This window comes from Halichoeres trimaculatus, unplaced genomic scaffold (assembly GCF_033239565.1).
Source record: "Halichoeres trimaculatus isolate MK-OKI-2021-1 unplaced genomic scaffold, fHalTri1.1 fHalTri1_scaffold_21, whole genome shotgun sequence".
In the NCBI taxonomy this organism is placed as follows: domain Eukaryota; kingdom Metazoa; phylum Chordata; class Actinopteri; order Labriformes; family Labridae; genus Halichoeres; species Halichoeres trimaculatus.
The window spans coordinates 11,798,138-11,823,507 of NW_027437199.1; the positions used below are offsets into that span (position 1 = coordinate 11,798,138).

General features: G+C 39.4%; 1 protein-coding gene and 2 long non-coding RNA genes across 4 annotated transcripts in view; 2 read left to right on the plus strand and 1 right to left on the minus strand.

The window, feature by feature from the left end:
* mkln1 (muskelin 1, intracellular mediator containing kelch motifs) overlaps positions 1-18,201 on the minus strand; it is a 32,812-nt gene extending 14,611 nt beyond the window's left edge. Inside the window, exons 1-10 of one of the 2 annotated variants that reach the window (XM_074697953.1) lie at positions 18,023-18,201; positions 16,522-16,591; positions 9,830-9,972; positions 7,259-7,347; positions 7,052-7,161; positions 5,913-6,105; positions 5,728-5,805; positions 5,435-5,500; positions 1,784-1,896; positions 1,233-1,445 (exon numbers count right to left, since the gene is read on the minus strand). In XM_074697953.1, coding sequence (XP_074554054.1) covers positions 1,233-1,445; positions 1,784-1,896; positions 5,435-5,500; positions 5,728-5,805; positions 5,913-6,105; positions 7,052-7,161; positions 7,259-7,347; positions 9,830-9,972; positions 16,522-16,591; positions 18,023-18,102 — 1,155 coding nt within the window. In that variant the 5' untranslated portion in view covers positions 18,103-18,201. Of the gene's footprint in view, positions 1-1,232; positions 1,446-1,783; positions 1,897-5,434; positions 5,501-5,688; positions 5,806-5,912; positions 6,106-7,051; positions 7,162-7,258; positions 7,348-9,829; positions 9,973-16,521; positions 16,592-18,022 lie in introns of both variants that reach the window. The other variant, XM_074697952.1, reaches the window with a different exon arrangement.
* LOC141810425 (uncharacterized) lies at positions 17,840-23,150 on the plus strand. Its single transcript, XR_012600098.1, has 4 exons — positions 17,840-18,026; positions 19,399-19,469; positions 19,553-19,588; positions 20,162-23,150. It is a non-coding gene; the product is annotated as an uncharacterized LOC141810425 (long non-coding RNA).
* A 167-nt stretch (positions 23,151-23,317) lies between these two features.
* Positions 23,318-25,370, plus strand: part of LOC141810727 (uncharacterized) — a 71,117-nt gene continuing 69,064 nt past the window's right edge. The window contains exon 1 of the long non-coding RNA XR_012600115.1: positions 23,318-23,610. This is a non-coding gene — a long non-coding RNA (uncharacterized LOC141810727). The remainder of the gene's footprint in view (positions 23,611-25,370) is intronic.

Sequence of the window (25,370 nt, forward strand, 5' to 3'; positions counted from 1 at the left end):
AGACCCATCCTGGTTCCTGTCCCACCAGACAGAAAATGTACTTTACTCATGGAAGATGATTAATGTGGCTGGAAATAGCTGAAAAATCAGTTTTGCTTTGAAATATGTGACATTTATTCTGTTTCAAGTGTGTGTGTTGGTCTCTGACTGCAGACAAACAAGCCTGACCCGCACTCATTACTGTAACATGAAGTAGCGTATATACACCCGTACTCCTCTGCTTACAGAGCAATAAAACTGTCTCTAAAGGAAGGTTCTGGATTCAATCAAATATCTTAAAATTAGAAACACTCTGGCTACTCTCACAAGAGATTGATTTGATAGGCCAGAGATACTGTTGGACTTCTGCTTCAGAATGGTTTCAGTAATCATTTACGGACATAATTTCTGGATTCTTATGTCAGACGGAAATTTTCGAAACTTTTTTTTGATAATAATTTATTTTCCTTTTTGTGATGAAGGAGCAACCAGGAGTATATTTTTTGAGAATATTCAGCACAAGTTACTCTATACAATCAAACCATTTTATGTCTTAAATAAACATGTTTGTGTTCTCGAGTATCTGCTTGAGGCTGGCTCCAGAAGTACCAGAAGTTTCATACACACCGAGCCAAAAAAAAAAAAGTTTTCAAAGCAGAAGTTAACCCATTTACAGCCTGGTTCAAAAAATGTCTCCTGTCTAAATCAGTAAGTTTACGATCACCACAAACTGTGCAGGGGCAAAATCTCTTTTTAACTTGGCGGTTCAGAGGATATTAAGATCCCAAGCTCGCCCAATCAGAGGCACATCTCAGGTCACATGACTGACAGGCGCCCTTTAGCTGTACGTGAAGCCCTTGCCACTACCAATATGGCCGCATGTCCCTATTGTCATTTTCTGTTTCAGAAACAGTCGGATGAAGTTGGAGAGACAACATCCATGTTTCATACAGTCTATGACTTTCACCACAACGTTATGTTGTTTCATTTTTCTGGAGAGTGAGGTAAATTTCAATGCTATGATTGAGAAAGCAGTGGGTGTTTGACAGCTTTATTCCTGCAATTGAGTTTTTTTTTCTTTTCTTTTATTACTCCAATGTAAATTGGATCAATAACACTATGAGGTGCTAATTTGAGCTGTAAATGTGTTACCTGTTTGGTTTCGAATCACAGCACAAATATCCAACTGGTTACCATTGTTAAAATTGGTGCATGATACTTAGTATGATCAGAAATGCACAGGTTGCAGCTACCTGATGGTCAAACACCAGCTTGGGCCCTCCATCTGCTGACGTGTCCTCACTGAGTAGTGTCCAGGTGTTGGCGTCTATGTCGTAGCGGTAGAAGTCGCTCTTTAGGGACTTGCTGTTCCTGACGCTGGAGTCCAGGTATCGACCCAGTGTGTAGATCTGTCGCCGCTGGGAGTCGATGCACATCTTGTGACAGGAGCGAGCACTCGGGCCACTCTGATTGGTTCGCAGGAGAGAAACATGCAACTTTTTAACATACAGAGCTTCTCTGAGAGTTTCACAGTAAACTCAATCTGAGGATATTTCAGGTTAGGTGATGATTGTTATGTTAAAACTAAAGAGTGTTTTTTTTTTTAATTAGAAACAGCAGTTGCATTGCTCTCATTGGTGCCACCAGACTCTATTTAACGGACAAGTTTCTGGCACACACCATTGGAAAAAAGATAAAGGTTTAAAGCATTAAAAAGAAATACAGTATGACTTAAACTCTTTCATGGATCATGCAAAGTTTTTTATTTGTGTGTGTAAGACACATAATATCTAAACCAGCTCACCTCTTTCTCTGTGTCTCTGGAGATACATGCCCACTGATTTTCCTGGACACTGTAAGCCCAGAAGTCAGCCAGATCCTGTGTGCCATCCCAGCCCCCGAACAGGTACACGGTTTCTGTAAATGACAGACAGTCGAAACTAAGAAGTAGCACAAACTGGAGCAGCAACACAACATAAAACTTCTAATCTGCATGAGCCTTTGCAATGGAAAGCTCAGGCATCCTTACATCTGGTGCAAACTCTGAAATACTCTCAAAATACATGGATTAACTTCATGCTTTCAGCCAGGATCTGAAGATCCAAAGCAGTTTCACATTAGACACATACAGTAAGCGTGTTTGTACAGGTTGGTTTAAAGCAAATAGCAATTTTGAGTGTATGAAAGCCCAGCAACCAACACTTCTTTTATTTCACACAATATGACAAAATTGCACAGACCAAAAACCTCCAATAGCTGCCGTAACAGAGATGTGTTTGTTGTTCTTCAGGGATGTGTTTTTTTAATCTTTTGGAAGCCCTGATCTTGGAAATAAAGGTATACTTTGGTAATAAAATACCGTCTCAGAACTTTCACATCCTGTACTTGTTGTTTTTGCCTCGACTTTTCTACCACCGACAATAAAAGAGTTTAATCTTCAAAAAATTATTCCTCCACGCCCTGTGCTGGTTCAAGAAGCGGGCTGCCAAAACATGTTGGGGTCAGAGACAGGCTGCCAAAGCCTGGGCAGATGGGAGTTGTGGGAAGTTGTGATTGTATCAGAGTCTTGTGTAGGAGGAAAAAAATTGTGCCATTACTGCTACAATTCCAAAAACAAGAATACAGGCCAGAAAATGAGTTGTGTATTCAGTGAGTCACTGCTAGAGACAAACAATAGGTTTGTTTTGTGCTGAGGATCAGGAAAAGTTGTGTTCTTGCATTTTAATGTCTCAAAGTTTTAGATGAGTGCCTTTGTGCTTGAGAGAGTGGATTGTGAACATGTGTGGGGTTCCTGGGAGGTACAAACAAAAGTGGCTGGAAAAACTAAACTTGAATGGGGCAGGAGTGCATGGTCTGGACTGGGATGGGACAGGAAACGTCTTGGGAGTAGACAGATAATCTGGAGATCAGGAGCTTAAATGACAGAGTCCTTTAAAGTATCAAACCTCCTTTATGATCTTTAGCTGAAATCTTAAAGATTAGTTTTACTACAGCATGGCCCATTCTCCCCTTCCTCCACAAAAGCAAGTTGTAGTTTGTGTCAGGGATGTGGGATATATTGATAAAATCAAAATTACACAAGCAGGTCTGCGCAGTCTGATTATTGTTGTTCTCCCAAATAAATGAATAAATAAAATTGAAACAGATGTAATATAATTCCCTACAGATGTTCCTGAAACTTGTGTTTGGGACAATGGCAAAGACATGAGGTTAAAGCGATCTGAAATCTAACCCAAGCAGACTTTGGTGCCAATTTCGAATACCTGCCCTTCAGCAGCTCTGGAGACATCGACCACAAAAAAGGGAATAAAAACCTTTCCCCAAGACATTTTTTCCAACTATATTACATCACAGCTGCCTTCACCTTTGACCCCTTGTGTACATAATATTTAAATCTTTAATCCTGCAGTACAGTGATGTTAACTCGAGGCATATATTTCTTTGAGCTCTCCAGGACACCAGCTGCACTGATGTACTCCTAACGCGTCATTTTCACAATCTCTTCACAAACATCTCCTAATCTGACTGTCCATTCAAGCTGCAAGATTTCTGTTTGTATCCCCTGTGATCAAATTTTCAACTCCACCACCACTTCAGTGTTCATTCACCTGCGGACTCAACCTTTAAAATATTTTTTCATCACTTCTCAAATTTTCTGTGTAAAATAAATCTGTGTGGGACAATGAGGTTAGAGTCAACACCTCAGACATGAACAATGTTGTGTTGATGCTGCAATAAAAAAAACACTTTCATCACCAATGTGTGGCATGACTGAAATACAAAGAGAGAGCAAGAGTTCTTGGGCTTGGGCCAGAGAAGTCTTTTAGTACATTAACTAGGATAAAATGAAAAACAACCTAAAAACACAGATACACTGCAAAAACAGATATCCAAGAAATTGTCTTAGCTATCGTAAAAAAATGTCCGAAGTTTTAGAACAAGCTTGTCGGATTTCTTGAGATAAGACTGATGCCTTAATACAAGAAACTAGATTGTTTTTTTTCTTACCCCAATGGCAGAATTTTTTTCACTCTATAAAAGACATTCAAGTGTCATTTTTGTCTTTGAAGGTCTTAAAATAGGACATTTTTTCCAGAATTTACAGGTGAGGGCGGCTAATTTTAAGTCTAACTAGAAAAGCACTCAGAGAGCCCAGAGCTCCACCAAGCATATTGTGATTGCCACCAACACTTTAGTCCTACTTTAATGTTATACTCCCTTTCAGCAGACTGTCTGCTACAATTTGGTGTGAGTTGCAGGTTTGTTCAATAATGTGTTACCTGACAGTGTTGAAAATTATGATGACCCAGTACATAGTTCATCTTCTAGATCTTAGTATCCAGAATATTTCCAGGATCTGGATGGTACTTTTACATCTGTCAGAAATTATGGTGACCTTGTCTTGTATTGTTTTGCAATCTGACCATTTATCATGGAGTTATATACACATATGGTGAAAACAGCCCTATCTCAAAATGATTAAGAATCCTTAAAAAATATCCTGGATCCAGACAGTGATCCGGATCACCTCCAAAATTTAATCACTTCTTCCTTATCCCATTTTGAAAAATTCCTGAAAATTTCATCAAGATCTGTTTGTTACTTTTTAAATTATCTCGTTCACAGACAAACAAAAAAAAACTCTTCCAAAAACATAACCTTCTTGGTGGAGGTAATGAGAAAGTTTTGACAAAAACAAAGACAAATACCTGCTCCAAGATTAGATTTTAGCTTTTGCAGTGTATGTTTGATCACAGCACAGTGGCACAAAAACAAGAGTCAGACGTGATCGGCATCAGACTAAAAAAAAAAAAAAGTAAACATTTCCCCCACAACCCACACAATCTATTAGCAGAAGCCAAAAGAAGCGGTGCTCTGTAAAGATGCAGATTTGTTGGCAGCTCAATAAATATGAAAATTGATGTATTTCATAAAAATCTAACTGTGATCAGGCTCATAGCAGCTCAGGTCTGAGACAAAGAAATCACTAAGGATCCTCTTTCGACTTTTAACAGCTACTATTCAAAAACAGCAGTAAGTGTTGTCTCCCCTACACACACACACACACACACACACAAATACACACAAGGCCTTCACTACATTCCAGTATGAGCTGCACACACAGCATCCCTCTCCCTTTTGCACTCACATATACACACAATGCACACCATGTGTTTCAGATATTTGTCAGGGAAACACACCAACATGGTTGCCAGATACTGTACAAAAAAACCTAGAACAAAAGGTGTGTGTCTGCGTCAAACAAGAGTTACGATTAATGTGCTCTTAAAGGAGAAAGGCCCTCAGGACTGTTATCGTTGAGAGGAGGTGGAGCGGACGAGCAGGGAGGGTTAATTTGATTAAACAGTAATAGAGCTTTGAGTCAGTGGAGGAGGAGATGAGTCACTCTGTCGACTAAACAGCAGAGTCATAATACAGGCTGCGTGGGTCTCACCAGTCTGGACGTCAATGACCATTTGATGTCCTCCCCTCATCCCGGGCCTGTTGTCGTCGCCATCGCCTGCAAGAAGGAAGAAGGAAAGGAAGGGACAAGGATGGTGTGTGAGTGGGTGACGCAAGATGACGTGAAGGAGGATGGGTGGGACGATGGAAGGAGAACAGGGAGGGAGGTGGGAGCAGATTTAGCTACAAGGCCACAAAGCTTTCAGAATGATGTCTGATTGACAGATCATAAAGAGAAGCTCTCACTGTTCATGTCGTCTCGGTTGATTTCTTGAGCGCTTGTACCTTTGTTACACTTGGGGATGATCTGACTCCACCTGGGTTTGTACTCCTGCTGGCTGATATACTGGTTAAACAAACCGTCTAGCAGGGGGAGAAATACATCAAACACAGAAAAATCAGCATGACTTTTTCACATACCGTTGAAGATTCAAAAGTGATTGAAGGAAGGTTTACATCTGGCACAATACCTCTCACAGCTTTGTCTATGAGCTCCTCGCAGGCGTCAAAGTCTCCTTGCAGCACCAGCCGGTCGTGCAGGTGGGTGAGCATCGGGTGCTCCAGCGCTATCCGCGTCTTCTTCTGCAGGGATTCAAAGGCCTCTGTGTAGTTATGCTGTCTGAAGTGCTTGAGGCAAAGGCGGATAGCTTCCTGTTCTCTGTACTGCAACAGATCAAATCAGGTCCACCATTACAAAACAGAACTTTCAGCCTAGGAACTTAAGTCTAGTTATTTTACCATCTTCAAGTTTAAAATAAAACAACTTGGGACTGTGCATATTTGGTTTAGTTGAGTGAAAGATTCCCCAAAATCTTTGCCACGGCTGTTAGCTGAGTTTAAGTAATTGATATCTAACTAAAAAAATCTATAGCTTTGTAGATTCAAAGTCTTTCTGTCTGATGAATCGGTGCGGTAAAGGTTGAAGTGCTGGAACTAAATATTCTGTTATCTGTATTACATTAACTGTGGTTACTGTATAGATTAAATGAGTACCAAGGTCCAAATAGTTGCCAGAGTCTTTCGTGACCTTTGTGTTGATGAAAGAAATAAAAACACCTCACACATCACAGTCATGAAGCCGTTTGAAAAAAAAAACCGATCCATTCAATTTGATGATCAAGGAGAGACAGATGTTATCTTGTATTTTGCAGAACAAAGATGCAAAGTGTAGAAAAACATGAACTCTGGTCAGACTGCTATTAAACACGACTCCACATGATATGCAGGAGTTCAGATTAAGTTCATCTCGGTCAGCGGCATTAAAGGAACCAAAGCTTGGAACACGCAACGACAAGTTAATGAAAAACGATCACATTAACGTGTGACTGCCGCAGCTGTGGCTTTTATGTACAATCCCTGACTTTGATATGGTGCTAGATTGATCAAATGAAAGTAACTGCAGGTGTGACTGTAAACTGAGCTGCGAGAGAACCTCAGAGTTGTCGTTTCGAGAAGACAGGGTGAACTACTGGACCTCTTCAGGCTAATTAATCCATCCTGTTACAGATTCAAGCCTCCTAATTTAAACTAGAGTAAATGAGGCCTCCTGCTTCTATAATCCAGTCCTCAGCCATGTCTCTGACCCCCCAGGCTACCCTCAGGTGCTCACCTTGCTGTACCAGTTAAGGCAGGGCTGCACCACGTCAGGATCTTCAATACCATGCAGCTCAATGTACCAGATGCTGAAGTTAAAACTAGGACCCCATGACATCAGAGGCACTGAGACACAGGGAAAGAAAAGATGATGAAAAAAAAAGTCTTTAAAGACAGAAATCTTCATGGTGTACCTTCACTTTAAGACCAGGTGAGCGCTCACCTATTTTTACAAATCTGCAGGGAAACATCTGCTCGTCAATCTTGTGCTTTAAGGTGAATGTTTCCTTATTGTAGTCATTCTTAAGGCCACTGAAAAAAAGAACGAAAAAGAAGCAGAATCAGAAACTGAATAGCTTGGTGAAGAAGCCAACTGAGGCCATATGCTGCTGAATTTTGGATCGTCGTCCCAATCTGGCAGTCAACAAAACCTAATTTGTGAGTTTGGCAGTTTGGTAGCTGGGACCAGTCGTCTTTTTTAACCAATTGCCAGACTGGTAATGAAGTAAACCCACTTAATATGTTCCGGAAACTACAGAGATTTCTTTGAACATATGTGTGTTAGGGAAAAAACACACAGCTACATCATTTACTACATCCATATACACACATATTTAAGACATGCATATTTTCTATGGGTGGCAGCTGTGTACAATTTGTAGTTAAAACAGCCGCTTGTATCTGCTAAAAGAAGAAAAATCCAAGTCTAGCTGGATTAAAACAAAATTTGATGTTTCAGTTTTTCTACAGTCTTGTTATTATGACACATTTCATGAAAATCTTTCATTTCTGAGGCAGATGATGTAAAAATGTTAACCTGAGAGCAGGTATGGATGTTTTCTTTTTACTAATATGTTAGCTAACTCAAAATAAAAGCTACTCTCTTAAGTCAGATTGAATAAATGAAGACAGAGCACTTCATTTCTATTTGTCACTGAAACATGAGTCACACAAGTTATCTGTAAAAAAACTAACTTGAATCAACAACATGTATTTAGAAGACAATCAATGAAAATGACTGTGCTTTATGTAGTTTGATCACATAATTAATACCACAAACTAGGTCATGATGTCATGATCAGCATTTTTGGCCCATATTTTTTAGTACATAACATTCCTCCGATACAAAGTTCTGATATTTGAGCTTGCTGAGATAATATGTGCACAAATGTTAAGAGAGCAGAGCTGCACATTTTTGGTTTATTTGTTATAACAATAATAAAGATGCACCGATCGATCAGTCACTCGGGACACTTTATTGGTTGTTGAGATTAAAACAAAGAATTTTGTTATACAGGTATTGTTTAATGATTTTCAATAAAATAAGATTGGAACATTGAAGGTATATGCTGTCAGTTATAAAAAATTAAAAATCGATATCGGCCCAAATCGATATCGGCACGTCAGGCTTTTTAAAGGTCAGTGATTGGCCAGAAAATTTTGATCGGTGCACCCCTAATAATAAATAGTAAAAAAACAATAACTTTAATTCTTCTTTAGCTCATTCCATGCATCAGTTTAGCTAGTTTTACTGTAAAAAATATTTATTGTACATGCCGTCCTGTATGGAACTCCTCCTGAACTTGTCTATACGCAACACAGCACGCTAAATTCAGAGGTTCTAAGGATTGCAACTCTCACAGGACGGTGCTCAGGGACAGCAAACATGTTGGAGATCGCCAATGAATTTTAAAAAAAAACCAGATCAGCTCTGATCCAGTAGCTGTGATAAAAACATGCCTACAATAAACAATTATAGTTTTCTCTTCCAAAGATGATGATAATAAAAAATAATCAAGTTTAAACAATCTCGTCTTGTTTTGTTTTGGAGCATAAGCCTTATCCGTACTCCCTGGACACTTTGCCGCTCCCTTAGAGCCCAAACTTTGCTGCATTCAGGCTCACATGTAGGTAATGCAAAGACAGAGTCATACAAAACAGGATAACTATTTGTTTTCTTGTTCAGATCACTTTTGCGTCTCCTTGTCTGAAAGAGCCTTGACATCCAATCTAAACTTTGCCGCAGCAAACATTTCACAGTCAAATCAATGCCATCTACCTTTGTCGGTACTCTGTGCTGTCCTCACCTGATTTTACCCTCCTGCTTTCATTCTTTTAAGTTATTTCTGCTTTGCTGCTGGCCATCTGCCTGAGTTTCTGTGAATGCAGCGTCACACTCAGACAGGATGTGGTGTGCTTAGCTCAGCTGAGTTAATATGATGGTGTCAAATAAAATGATCAGAATTTTGTTATTTGTGTCAAACTGAGCAGGCCTGGTTTCACCTTGTTGTTTGCACTCAGCTCTGCTCTTTCAGCCTACAGCTGCATGTGGGGCTTTCCACTAATTTCATGATATAAATAAAAGCTGATTTTTCCATTTTATTCATTGGCTAAATTCAATAAACTAAAGGCTTTTAAAAAGGGTCATTTTGGGAGGATAAATATCTGTAATTCTGTTTGTAGAAGTCACTAAGCAACACCTCAAACCATCAGGTTAGTATGCAGGAAAAATCCCTATTTGAACAGTGTTGGCACCAATAACCATCCAGTGGAGTCACAGCTAATGCAACGAGACCAGGTCAAAGAGAATCGATCCAGACATCAATAGCCGAGCATCCTTGCTGATATTTTGTTGCCCCTGAGACATTCTTCCTCCTTCACTTATCTTCGGATGCAGATCTCTCTCTCAGGCTGTGCATCACTCCTAACGAGATGCAATCAATCCCAACTTCTCTCAAAACAGCATCAAACAAAACTTTCTTAATTTTACACATGAGCTGTCGTCACATCTTACCTTGACAAAAGCTCTGTCATGTTCTCTTCACTCATCCCACCAAACACTTTAAACTTCTTCAGGTTGCAGACGTGAGTTTTTTCATACTTCCCAAATGTGATGCTCTGGACAACCGCCGGCCGTTCTAACTTCAAGATTAAAAACTGCAGGAAAGAGAAACAACAGAGAGAGAGAAAAAACATGAAATGAGCTGAAGGTACACAGCAGGGTTATGAAACTGTCAATGTGTGTGAAAAGAGACCACCACAGGAAACAGCGGGTGCTCATGGCAGACCAGCCCCTGTGAAAAGATTTGCTCATTACCTAAATGACTACAACATGGTCAATTTACTGCATCAGGTAAGAGGCATTACATACAATCTATGAGCTGCATCCGCATGTCAGCGCTGCTCTAACAAGGCGAGACATCAGCAGACAAATCACCAGCAGCCATTAGGACAGAAGACACCGCAGGCAGGAACATTGATTAAATGAGTCATAGGAAAGCCGGCACTTAACAAACCCTGGGCAGCTCTGTTTTCTCGTTCACTCATAAAAGACACAGTTTATAGTAATCCAGTAATCCTCACTGGATTACTGCAAGGGCATCAAGCAAAAATAACCCTCGAACGAGAAGTAACCACACTGCTAACCATAACTGAGTCAAACTAGAAAAGCACTCAGAGAGTGCAGACCTCCACCAAGCATATTGTGATTGTCACTTCAGTCCTACTTTAATGTTATACTCCCTTTCAGCAGGCTGTCTGCTACATTTTGGTGTTAGTAGGCCTGTCAGGATAACAAATTTTGCTAGACGATAATTTTCCAAAATATTATTGCAGATAAACGATATTATTGTCAATATTATTTTGATTTTTTTTCAATTTTTTCATAGATGTAATTATGATAAATGGGATAATAAAGTGAGTACACCATATCAAAAGCAAGAAACTTTAATTTCTTAAGAGTATTTAACTGTAATTAAAAGTCGGAGTTTATACAGTTCCTGAATTGTTTGTAACATGTACTTTTTCCCAGTCAATCCGTACTGTCTGTCAAACATTTTTAACATTTCTGGCTTTCAACCGTATTGAAGGGCTGCATTTCTTTGGTAATGTAGCTGTCTTTGAGCGCCCACCATTTGGCGCTTTTATTTCTATTTACTTTGCAGACCAAAAGCCTCAGTAAGAGCGGATTGTCAAAGAACAAGGCTCCACTGCACCTCCCCTTCTTCTTCTTCTTCGTCGCCACTATTTTTAAACAAAGCCACATATCAGCTCGTTGGTGTTCCTGAGCTCACACTTTTGTCATTCTGATAAATAACAAAATATTCCCACACTGGGACTGTGGCAGGCGGCTTAAGAACTGTATCTTTTGTGTCATCACTCATATTAGCATGTGTTTCCTCCTTACCCCTCAGGACGCTCGCTTCAGCTCTCTCCGTGTGTATGTGCGAGCAGCCCCGTCTTCACCCCAAAGATTGCATTTTTGACAGATGCTCACTCTGCTATAAATCCGCTAAATCCGCTATAGAACCTATGCACCCCGATGTTAGGAAAGATAGACGTAGTGAGCCATCTTCTCATTCAGCCTCTTTGGTGGAAAGAGAGGAGGAAAACAAACATGCATGCACGTGTCAGTTTATCGAAGCTGGCAAACTTACCAAAGACCTTTTTATTTATCGTTCAATTAATCGATTTATTGATTATGGTGACAGGCCTAGGTGTTAGTTGCAGGTTTGAAAGATAATTTGTTTCCTGACAGTGTTGAAAAGTATGATGACTCAGTACATATTTCATATTTCGAATCTTAGTATCCAGAATATTGGCAGGATCTGGATCATACTTTGACATCTGTCAGAAATTATGGTGACCTTGTCTTGTATTGTTTTGCAAAGCAATCCGACCATTTATCTTGGAATTATATACACATATGGTAAAAGGGCCCTATCTCACAATGACAAAGAATCCTTTAAAAAATCCTGGACCCTGAAAATTCACAGACAAACAACCTCCTTGGTGGAGGTAATTATCCCAGTATTGAATCCTTTCTGTGCAAAGATCTACACTCACAGACCACTTTGTAAGGTACACCTGTTCCACGGCTTGTTGACACTAATGTCTATCAACCACATGACAGCAACTCAAAGCATATAGGCATGTAGACATGGTGAAGACGAGCTGCCAAAGATCTAACTGGAGCATCAAAGTGAGGAAAAACGGGGATTGGAGTGACTGTGAGGGTGGTACGGTTGTCAATGCAGTAATGACATTCGAGCACTCATAGAGTCAGTCATTTCTAAATTAAAACAAAAAACTGCTGTAGACTCGATTCGATTTTTTATAATTTTTTTTTTTTTACTCTTTTTTTTTTTTTCTGAAACAGCCTGCTGTGTGCTATTGTGACCAGTATTTGTGTAGAAAGTTCAGGGGTTTACCAATGTATGGGAAATAGACTGAATGAAAAACTCAGCCCCGTTTTGTGTGTAGCAAGCTGCAGTTTTGTTGCATATAGCATGCTGGGGTACAAAGCAAACTGGCCCAGACTGGCATTACAATAAGAATATATAGAGCAAATACTGAAACAACCAAGTAGAACCAGCCTGAATACTCTCAGAGCCTATTTCTGATGAAATTCTTAGATTGGATTAATGATCGGAGGTCATCAAATAGAAACTCTTTAGATATCAGCTTCACTGAAATGAAGATACTTAAATTACAATCTGTTCAAACAAAAAGTGATGTCATCTTGAAGTCTTGCATCATGAATTTTAATAAACATTTAGCGGTATTGAGAATAAAAGCCTTTCTACTAAGTCTTGATGATCATTCCAAGTATTGATCCTTGTTTTTGCTCCAGCCTGTTGTGAATCACTCTGTGGTAAAACGTGTAATCTCCCATCAACCTCGTGAGATGACTCATATTTCCAAGTTCCTAATTGAACCATCATTGCGTTGTTTGGCCTTCATTGTAATTAGTCAATGGAAGAGGAACAAACTAAAGCCATCTTGTCCTCATGTCTCGGTTAGTGACTGTGTTTGTGTTCCAGGCAGCACTACTGTCTTGGTTTCCTCTGAACAACATTCAACACCACTGGGAGTTTCCCTCTGAACAATGACAAACACTGTTTTCATGGATTCTAACAGTTTTAACTTTCCGTGAACGTGTTTTGTTTTCCTTTTTAAGATGTTACACCTCAGTGTCAGTTTGGGTAAGGGGTCTCTCACAGATGACTTTAATTTGTTTATCTCACGTTCTTTCAGTCCCGATGCCTCCCAACACAAAAAAATCTCTCCTCTCTTCATACACACTGAGGCATGACCTGCCCCACCTCAAACTGTTTCTCTCTACAGTACATGTTTGACCTTTTGACATCATTCTTCAGCAGTAAATCTTACAAAGATTAGGGATGGGTACCTTTCACATCTGAAACGATGCCCGGTACCTTGCAATTGGTACCGGTACTCAACGGTACCAAGTTTCGGTACTTTTTTGTGTTTATGAGGTAAAAAATATCAATTTGTTTAATAACAACAAACAAAACAACAACAAATTTATTTTTCAATATATAACCTTGCAATGCTGTGTTCATGTCCAGCATGGAAAATCACCTACTCTTCCACTCCCTCACAGTCACAAGGATGCATTTAGGTACCTAAACATGGTACCTTTTGGTTTTACATGAATCGATACTCGGTACTTAAGACAGAATTTGGTCGGTACCTATAAAAGTACCTAATTCGGTACCCATCCCTAACAAAGATGTCCAAATAACACAACTCACATTTTAAAATCCTTCATATGATATTTCACAATCAACCATTATTTATAAAGTGCCAATTCACAACAAATTTTATCCAAAGAAACTTAACAACACAGGTGTAGACCAGTGTTTCCCAAAATTGGGTTGTTGAACCCCAAGGGGTTGCAAAACACAAATAAAATGCCTTTCAAAATCAAAAACTGTTTTCAATTGCATGTTTCTTCCATTATTGTAAAACTACAAACTGAAATGTAGGTTGAATGTTGCATAAAACCATGCAATAAAAAAAACATTTGATTTGTTTTCCAAATGTCTTTGATGCCCTGGGTGACTAAGCCTGGATCAAATTTAATGCTTTTATGATAATGATCTATCGTGGTGAAATAAGTAACTACATTAACCTAGGAAAGGAAAACAGTCTCAAAAGCAGTTGTCTGTTTAATTGTTGTTTGTGATGCATACGTATTGAAATACTGCCATCTTTATCTTCTGCAGTGTTTCAATAGTAAATAATAATAATAATAAAATAATATTAAAACAATCACATAAGGGACTATTTGCATATTTTTAGCAACTGACTGGTCAGCCAGAAGAACAAAGATGTTTGTTGATTTTGCTGGGAAAATGCCTGAATATTTGCAGCAGCAAATTAATTTAGGGAGCCCCATGATTCAATTAATAAACCATTCCAATATTGCTTTCTCACACTGATGCAAGCAGGAAGCAACAGACCTAATAAGACCTCATATCTAACAAGTAAATAAACCCACCGTAATATCTGGATATATGATACGAATGTGCCTCCGTTTCAGATTGTGAAATTTCATTAAACGTAAAACGACACCAATATTGCCAAAAACGTCACTGTTTGCTTGATTCTCTTGTATTGTTACGCCTGTTGCTCTGAGACACTACACCACACAGCCACTTTCCTGGAAACTTGTGAGCAAGTGGTTAACCATTGTTTTGAAAAGCTTCAGTTCCGCCAGCCATGTAACACAAACTTTCAGATTTAACCTCAAACACTCCCTTTCACGGTGCTATGTGAAGATGAAACCTGTTTTAAAGCTGTACGGGCACTGAGAACACTTTTGAAGTACAAAAGTAGCTGTTTCATTACAAACTCTGAGCCACATGCTGGTGAAACTTGTTCATGTACAACATAAGATCATTTCAAACACAGAATGTAAACAAACTGTAGCTGTCATCACACCCAAGTCCTCAGGTCTGTGAAGTCACTTAACACTGACTGTGGTTCAACTGATCAAATTCACACAGGTCAGACTGTCAGGGCAAAGAGCAAAACACGTGAAAATACAAGACAAAGTTTGAGTAACACCTTGTCCTCCCTTAATCTGAATATTTTCAGATATCAAATTGCTTAGCTTTCAAATTAACATAAGTTCAAGTGACAGAAAAAATCTGCTAAAAAGTGGGCTGCATGTGTGAACACAAATAATTAATTATTCCCCCAATTTTATATGATCTTTCCCTGCCAATAGCAGGAGAAAAAAGGGAGAAAATGCATGTGGGAACACTGCAGGTAAAAAACAGGAACATTAATGTCAGGTGACTCTGCAGGTGGATGATATTCAGTGGAGATAGACCGCTATGTTTTTTTTCAGGGCCGATTCTGACCACTGATTATCAGTAGTCAAGGAATCCAATAACTGATATTTTTGGGCCGATATTAATTTATTGTAATAATTGTGAAAATATTTTTAAAATACATACTCAAAATTAGGGATAAAACAAACTCCAACACTTAACTTTGTTTAAACACCTTTAAGCAAATGTTTATTAAACAGCTCCCAGGCTCAGCAGCTGTCTTATAAAGTTAAATTAAACCTTGAAAAGTTAAATAGTTACCATAAGTTTTCTACAGTAAGTCATGTTTTCCAAAAAATGGCTCTGCATGTCACCAATCAAAAGGCGCTGTTTGTGGGACAATGCTGGAGATAGGAGTAGCAACTGCAGACTGAGGCGCTGCTCGACAAACCGTAGAGATTCTAACTAGGGCTGAACGATTTTGGAAAATAATCTAACTGAAATTTTTTTAGACCAATATTGCGATTACGATTTAGCATACGATTTTTTGGGGGACGTTTATCTTCTGCATTGTTCACTTAACACAAGTTTTAAGTCATTTTATAGTATGACTAACCACAAAAGATACTGTTAGCATTCAAACAAGTCTTTTTTGCTTTTTTTTTAATTGAAAAAGAAAAAGGAACACTGTGAAATTTTACTGACATCCAGTTGTCAGTAAGAGTAACAAACCATACAGAAAAAAATTGACCAAGGGGTATGGCTCTACGATCTACTGGATGAATCTTTGTAGCCCACAGGGTTTTTTTGCCAGAAAAATCAGCATTTTGACTTTTGCTGGTTTTAAGGGAGAACAAGTACAAGTTACTATATTCTCTCTAGGTCTGTGTACATGAAACTTTTTTTTTTCCTAATTGCAGCCTTTGCCATTTGAAAATTGCATCCTGTTACATTGCGATGTCGGTTTAAAATCGATTCATTGTTCAGGCCTAATTCTAACCACAGATTTTTTAATCAGGAGTCTCTTGCAAGTAGAAATTCTAATCAATGCTGTAATGAAGTTCTGCCATCAATATACCTTTTTACTGAAACACTGATCTCCACAACCATGAGACACTGGTGTGCCAGTGTGTGATTAAACAATGTGTTGCAGAAAAACAGAAGCTTGACAAGCACGACTAGTAAACACACAGGAGGAGCTCTACATACACAGACATGAAGTTCACCTCACAACACCTCTGTTACCAACTTTAAGAGACTAGCAGAGGAAGACCAACTTTGCCCCACCATATCACCTGTGGGCTATACAAGGCAGGTGCAACAGAACCTGGAAAGTCCTGCCTTGAACTGGCAACATGTGAGAGCTTAGGACCAGTGAGGGAAGAGACAGCAGTAAACCAACCTGTGGGGGGTAATTGCTCTCAGAAGACCATCTGGAAGACTGATCATTAGGTTTGTCCACCAAGATATTCCTAAAAGAAAACACATTAAAAAAAAACTTTAAATTAGGTGTTAAATGGATCATAAATAAATAATAATAATACAAATATCAGTTGTCAATGCAATGATTATTACAGTTAACATTATCATAACAGCTTTAGTAACAATCTGAAAAACATGCCAAACTAAGAAAATAGAAACAAATGAAGAAAAAAAATCGAAAAGCAACAATATATTTAGGCAAAAGTTTAAAACTTAATTTCCCATTTTTAAAAATAAAATACTGGATATCTTATAATTTTTAGTTGGTGTGTGTGTGTGTGTGTGTGTGTGTGTGTGTGTGTGTGTGTGTGTGTGTGTGTGTGTGTGTTTGAGTGAGTTAGTGAGAAAGAGATGTTCCTGCCAAAAGCGTGTTTGTTTAAAGTGGTGTTTTGTTTGTTTTTGTTTGCTCACAGGTTATGTTCACATTACATCAGTTTTGACCTAAATCACAGTGAAATGTAGGGCAGCATATAAGAAATAGGTTTGTAACTGGGAACCTAATTAGGAAACCATACTATTACATCGGCATCCCGCTAGACAACACTAGATAGAGGAATAAAACCATTTTACCGTGTCAACAAGTACACATTAAACTAGTATTGTTGTGGATAGCTAGCATTAAACAGCTAAGTAGGGCTACATTGGTTTCAGAAGCAGCAACATTTTAATATTTAGAGTTCATGCGTGACTTCACTTCCACCGATGAGCATTTAATAGTTCATTTGTAGACACCAATCCCATTTTTTTCTTCTCCTCTGTGAATTCAATCTAAAGAAGAAGTCAATTGGTCTCTTTTGCTAAAGTGAAGCTACTCGATTAGATAACAGCAGCTAGCGTTGTAGCCAAGTAGCTAGTATGTACGTTTGTTTTGAACATGCAGTAATACCGGACTACATATTTTCGGCCAAACATGTCAATATCAGTAGTGTCTTAACACTTCATTTCCGTGAGGCTGACAAAAATCAGGTAAACACAGCCTGCCGAGACATACTGAGAGTTGCTGGTTTGACATCACTTTAAACGGGAGAAGAACACTAAAACTAACACACAAATAGTTATGACATAGGATGGGCGGTGCACACTATTTTTCCGTTTATCTACAAACATATCGCTTAAAGCTAGGTCAATAAGTCTAATGATGACCGAAAAGTTATCTTAAATCCATTTAAACTCAAGCACTCAGAAAATGCCGTTAAAGCCCATCATTGACGTCACCATCGGGCGCTCCAGTATTGGAAACAAACGCACCTATCGCCACTGCCAAGCTAACGCTAGGCTAGCGTTCTGGGAGCGCAAGCGAGCTAACATCAGGCCAGTCGGGCCGGCTGGGACTAACACAGGTGCACGGTGGCGACAAAAGACAACCTGAAACCGCAAAAACGAATGCACACAGACGTACAGCTACCGCGCCCGTTACTTACTCAGGTAAATATGTAGAGGAGTAAGAGCTCCATTTAAAAACACTGAAAGTAAGGACTCTGCTCTCAGGAACGACAGCCATCTTGTTGCAGAAAATAACAGGCAGCGGGAGGCTAGCTAGGAGCAGTGACAAGCCTTAAAGAGACAGTACAACCTGTTTTTGTTTTCTTACTGTTTTACAGACAGCTTCAAGAATATGATGTGACTGAGTCAAAAAAAAAAAAAAAACTAGATTTGTTTTACTCATCAAATACAAGGCTTTCTACAGTATATCCTCTCATCTTCAAGCTCAAACAAAACTGCTCATGCGTCGAAACTATAGATTAAGGCGAGTTTACCTGAGTAATTATAGTTTATGAAGCTTTGTTGAAGTACGGAAGCCCTGAGTGGGCATGCATTCGCACTTTTTATTTGTGTTTTCTCTTTACAAAATGCCAAGGCATGCAAAAAAAAAAAATCTGGTAAGTAGTGGGGACTATTGTCATACCCATGCATAGCCTTAATAATATATACATTTAAAAAAAAAAAAAAAAAAAGAACAGCCTCAACTTACAATAGAATAATAAAGATCCTTCAGGCAGGTACATCATTAGCCTCCTGTGTTGCTCGAAAACAGAAAGTTGGGGCTTTGTAAAGTTCAATGACCCTTTTGTTTCTTATGTTACCTATTTTCTATTCTTGCTCCGATAATTTAGTAAAGAGGAGCCTGCTTTCAGTAACAGAGCTGTCAATCAGTCATCTTTTTAAAATCAAATTGATAATCAAAACTTAACTTCTCAAAAGAAAAAAAAAAGAACATCAGTAGGCTTTATATAAACATTGTTGAAAGTAACTGTTATAGAAACCATGTTTGGGATTAATTTGTTTGACTGTCTTTTTTATATTAAATTATGTGGTTGGACCCTTGTCCTGTCCATCAACACAAAGGAGTTGTACTGCCATCAGCCAGTAGGCAGAGCTTGAAAAGTTTTGGCCTCACAGTCTCTGAATTTTTGTAACGTTCATTTTAAAGCAGCCTACTGTCTTTGATTAAGTCACATACACAGTTTAGTTAGCAGTATATAGCATATAATTATTTTTTTACTGTTTTCCTATGATAATGAGTGGGGCTGGGATAAGATAATAGTTTGCCATTATTCCTGCCCTTGTCTTTTTGCCTGTTTTATTTTTTTTATGTCTGGTCATGTCCTATTATTACACTCAAACAAGTCTAGGCTTGTTTTGTCCTTTCTTGCCAGCAAAGTCTCCTCTTGAGTTGATTAATAGATCACATTACTGTATGGTCATTGACAGAGGATCAATGACCTGTTCTGAGTTGCCGTGACTTCTATCTGAGACAAAGACAGCAGAACTGATGCTGTCCTTCTTTTAAACACAGATATCTGGATGATCTCAGTGTTTTACTACATGTCGAGTCACTGAGCACTCACTGAGGGGATGAATCATCAGGTGAGTAATATCTAAGTAGTTTCCAGTTAACTGAAGCAATTTTACTGAAAACCTAATGTACACAGCTCTCTCTCATCCTCCAGCCCTCCTGGAGAAACATGCAACCTCTTCATCTGCAAGTAAGTTGATTTACATTTCTTGTCATAGCTATTTATTTAATTGGAATTTAATTAAAAAGAAGGTGTCCTGAAGCTTAGTTTAATTAAAGTAATCAATACAAAGGCTACAGCTTTGATTTCATCATTTAAGAAAACATCTTACACAGATTTGATGTTATTTAAGAAAGACAGTGTTCCAGACATAATTCTGAAATATAACATTTATTTTGTTAGTTTATACTGATAGTTGAACAAAATTGCAATATAATTTCAAAATTTTCTGTATATAGGGGAACACTGTAGATTTTAGCAAAGGAGACTAAGGGTCTGCCTCAGCCCTGGTAATTTTTTGACATAAGTGATTAATTAAAAGAAATAAACCCCTTAATGGAATTAAATCAGCAGTGCTGGTAATAATCAGCCTGTTGAACGTGCAGTTAATGTCCCTTTGATACCGTTTTAATGGGTTGGCAGCACAAAAGGAGACACATTTAGTTGTGTCAGAGGAGCAGATAGCACACAGTGCTAGGCGGGGGAACAGAGTTGGTGTCTTTTGTTGGTGAGAGTTGTAATCCGCTCTAATTCAATCCACAGGGGGTTCGCAAGCCTCACAGACCCCCGGACCTCTGGTATGTTCACACGGTCCTGACTGCCAACGAGACCCTCCATCAGACTGAGGAGAAAACAAGTTAATTAGTGTTCATGAAAGACTTTATTGATATCATTCTGTACTTATGAGTGTGCTTTTATCCATTATGACAGCATAAATTAAAAAGTCTGTCTGATTAAAGGTTATTCTAAGTAACATTCAGCCTTCAAACAAAACTCAATCAGACAAAAGCTAACTGTAAGAAGATAAAATGCAGATTCCCCTCTTAAATGAATTATCTTTAATTATTCAGTTGGGGAGGTAATTTGCTGTTCAGTGAAAAAGTAAATGGCATCTTTTATTTGATTATGAAGGAGACTTTTCTGGAAAAGTATGGAAATTATGATTTGGGACATAATACATTAAAAGACTTGTTAAATTAAAGTTCAGTCATAAAAACACCCAGTGAATAGAGTGTGGGACAAGACATATTAGCATACTGTTGCTGCAGCATGCGTAAGACCCACTTTGAGTTTGATATTTTTGTAAAAATTCCAGTGAAAGTGTGAGTTTTTGATGAATCATCTGTAAGAGGATTTCTTCCAGGCTTGCGATTGTGAAGTGGATGAAAAATGTGATTCTGAAATGTGCACGTCTGAATCTTGGCAGAGCCTTGCTTCCATTTACTCCAAATGGACGGACACTGTCTGAGCTTTATTGTTTGGATGTAATACCAGAGGAGATGGGTTTGTTATTGAGTAACACTGAAAAGTACATCTTTGTCCCATTGGATGTCTAATGTAGAGGAAGAGGAGCTTGTGATGTTACCAGGCGGTCTTTTGAACTTTGACTGTGAAACCTTGAGTTTGGCTCTTTTGTTTTTAATAGACAAATTGACCAAAGAGTGTCTTTCAGGTCTATCTCCAAATCATACAATATCTGTTTTTCTCTGTGTGGGACTGAAATTCATGAAATGGCCACCATGCTGCGTTTCAAAGGACTTAAGCCCTGGTTTATACTTTTTGTGATAGCCTTTTAAGCCCAGTATTGACCCAAAACGATAATGACAACATACTTCTGAGATACCAGTGTGTCACTCTGTAAAAACAACTCCTAAACACATGAGGGCAGTGTGGTCTGGATGACTTGACTGTCAGATTGCCTGTTACCTTTTAGGCTACATTTTTTGACTTACTTTTTCAAGGCAAATTTGAGTGATTCATAGTAAACCGAAGCTAACACATGTTGCAGTATGTCATACAGAAACAATTACAAGGTGGGATGGGGCGGAAACTTTGGAGGAGAGGAGATGTATCACAAATTGTGAATACAGGAAACACTATCGGGCTCAGCCAAGTGGCAACCTCTGGTCTAAAAATATTTGACTGTGGAAGTGTTAAAATGTGCAGTTTGTAAAGTGTCTTGAAGCTAGCTCCTGAAGTACAGAAAACATACAAAATATTTGAAGATATTAGGAACTAGTTCACTTAATCGGAAGCACAGCTCAGCTGATTGACAGGCAGGAGCCTTATAGCCTTTAGTGTGGAGGCTCAAAGCTGCCCTATTACTAATATGGCCCCTGTTGAGCTTTTACTTCAAAACTCTGGTTCAGAAACAGATAGGTGATGTCATGGAGACTACACCCATTTATCATACTGTCCATGGGCTCAGCAGACCAATCAATGGGCATGTGGACCACATCGTTTCGACGTGAAGTTACAACTAGAAGGAGGTGCACGTGAGTCATGCAAGTTTAAGTCAAGCTAGATTTTGAGATCTTGAACTCAATTCAAAAATCCTCAGCTAAGTCTTATGTTGCATTCCAATTACATCAAAACTGAGAAGTGGGGAGTGGAATGACATCATCTCTGAGTTAGTAGTATTCCACTTTCCAAGTCAGAAAAACTTGCCATAACAGCAATAATTCTACGCATAAAGATCAAACAATACTAAGTAGCCTATATGACCGATTTATTGTGACAAACACTAGTTAGAAATTCTTTAACAAACAGACTATAACAGGAGCCTAATTACTGTTTACACTCAGGGCAGCCATCTTTGATTGTGAATTCAGGGGTGGTGTGGATACCCTAACTTCCCGGTAGGACATGCTGACCTCAGCTGGTGTTCCAGTTGAAATTTCCCACTCTGAACTCGTAAATTCCGACTTCCAAGTACAAATGGGACGCGCCATAAATTTAGGTGACAAGTGATATCATTCTCTGATTGACTTTTATATTATCAGGCTTCTTCTGGCAACAAGTTGAGACACCCCCCTCTGGTGGTTAAAGAAAATGCAGTTTAAAGACATTTCATACGGCTTTCAGTGTGACCAGAGATGAACCATGTTTTTGTATTAAAAGCATAGAATAAGGCTTATTGGTTACCACTGGGGTGTTTTGAAAGTCTTACTATGGCTGTAGTTATGACTCTGAAGGCTCACAGAGACTTTTTGTTAAGCACTTTAGCTTTTATTTAGTAACACCTCTGGCTGTGAACAACATTTGTTTTTACGAGGCAGGATGTGTAATATTCATGTCTATTGGGCCCAGTGGACTCAGAGCATCTTCTCGAGGAGAAGGTGTGAATGTAAACAAGAGGAAATGGTCAACAAGGGAAACTCCATGGTCACCTTAAACACAGAACAGAAACACACAGTGTAGCCACAGATAGTAGAGACTTAAAGCAGATTTAGTGTTAAGGTTGTACAGTGATTGTTCTCAGGGGAATGGCCCTTGTCTGTTTTTGTCTGTAGGCCTGTCTCTCACATGACATCAGCTGTTTCCCCACAATCTTAGTCACCTTATGATGATGTCACACATTGCATGACCTCATTTTGGAAGCAAGAAATAGCCAACAAAGAGATGCTGTCAGTTTCACCTTCATCACTGTCTGTATTAATATTAATATTGCTGAACTGTTTTCTGTTTCATCATATATAATATATCTCCCATAGCAATTATTACTTCTTCATCATTAAAGCCATCTTCAAGCCGCCGGTCTGAGGTGTTCACGGCCTTCTGTTTTACTTTTATCGAGGGCGCAGCATCTTGCTTCCCTGGGACGCGTGCACTACCGACCGCGAGCGCGCACGGAGCGCCATCACGTGGGAGGTCCCTTTAAGTTTCCACTGACAGAGGCCCGAGCGTGTCACATGGACATGAGATAATGAAAAGGCAGGAACAGAGAGGCAGAGTGTGCGGAGCTCCAAGCTGATGGGAAAAAGGGGCCGAAATGTACGCAGTCATCTCCCGACAGCCACCAGAGACACACAGACAGCTGGCCCGAGCGGAGCCGAGCCCTGCCGATCCTGCTCGGGGCGGGCCGAGCCGGACTCACTGCGCTTCATCGGACGGGACCTCTCTATTCGCAGTTGCACCTGCCAGCTGTGACACACTTTTAAAAGGGGGAAAATGCGCCTCGGTGGTGGAGCAGAAGAGGAGCGCCCTTTAACGTGAGTGAAGTTATTTCTGATCGCTCAGCTGATGCGGGATCATCTCCCTCTCTGTCTCTCCCTCTCGCTGCCGCAGGTGCGTTTGCGCGCTTATTTTGTGCCCACTGAGAGTCCTGGTATATTCTGGTGTTTGTGTTTAGACCTGCATCTCTCGGCGTGTTGGAAAAAAGTGTTTTTGCTGAATAAGAAAGCGCCGCATTCCTGCAGCGGACACTCTTGATCATGAGCCATGTGCGTTTTGAAGAAGTCTGTGTGTGTTCGGCAGTGTCCGCATTCCAGGTGGTGTTGCGCACATAGAAATTGGAGTTGAAGTAAACAAGTGAGAATAATAAGGCCTCGCTCCGGAGCTTGAACACAGTGTTTTGAAGGTTGAGCACGGCGCTCCAGGCTTTCTGGAAATATCCCGCCCCTCTTTTACAAGCCCGACCCTCAGGCTCCAGATGCAAGGAGAGAAGTTAGTGATGATTTCATGACGAATGCGGCATGTTCCACGATGAACATAGTTAAGAAGTATTGAATAATCCCTCTCTGTCTTTTTAACAAGTTTGATGAAATAGAATGATCTTACATCTTCCCCCCAGGTTATGTCAAGAGCCGCATGAAAGTCAAATAAAACGTTTATGAACTGTGGTTATATTAAATTTGAAGAGGCCCATGGCAGTTATCTGGCTGTGAACATAATTTATGAGTGTGTGGCTTTAAAGCAGCGTCCCTATTTGTTTAATAAAGCCTTCCAATTGTGCTGCGGGATGTTTGGAAGCATGCCTGTGAGGTGCCGTCAGCACTTCAGTGTTTCAGGGAGGAAAACAAGACAACCACCTGCCTGCTGCTCCAGCGATTGCGCAAACACACGACCCCCCCCCCCCCCCCCCCCCCCCCCCCACACACACACACACACACACACACAGACGCAGCAGTCAACATTTTTTTGCTGATTCACAACAGGGCACTCACATCTGTGTGTGTATGTGTGTGTATGACAGAGTTCAAACAGCCTCTAAATTTGGCCGCAGCTTCAGTCTCAAGCAGTGAGGGGAAATCAGTCAATGTGTTAATGCGAGTGTTTCTTCCTGAGCTGCTTCCCTGTAACAGAGGCTGAGTCAGACTGGCCTGACTGGAGGAAGAACCAGTTGATGAGGCAGATATTTACTAATCTGACTGATCAGCAAGAAACACTGGAAAAAGAAAACCAGTTGACATGACCCAGAAGTAGAGAGTCTGTATTACAGAAACATGATGACATGAGGAATCACTTTTTCTTTGTCATTTCCTCAAACCATCACTTAAACATGCAGCATACATTTTCTGCATTTGGATAAGTGTATACAGTACGATCTGTGGGAAAAAAAAACAAAAAACAAAAACAAAACAAAAAACAAACAAAAAAAACAAGTATTTTTTCATCAACAAACACAAAAATCCCACAATTGGCTTTTTAAGCAGGCCAGGTCAGTAACTTTAATAAACTAACCATTTCACCATTTCATATAAGCTTTCTCCAAAAAAGACAGGTTTATAACATTGGCGTCCCCTGTGGTGATGTTTGTAACTGCTAGTTAGGTCATGGCCTTGCTTTGACGGATTACAATACAAACCTTGCTGATGTTTTGCTTATTCATTTTAATATAAACTTCAAATTTGATTCATTTTCTCTTGGTTTTGGCTAGTTCCCAATTTTCAAGTCTGTGATGAAAGATATTTTCTCTGTTACCATTGTTACGCTTAATTAATGCAGAACAGAGGGATGACCCAGTAACCCC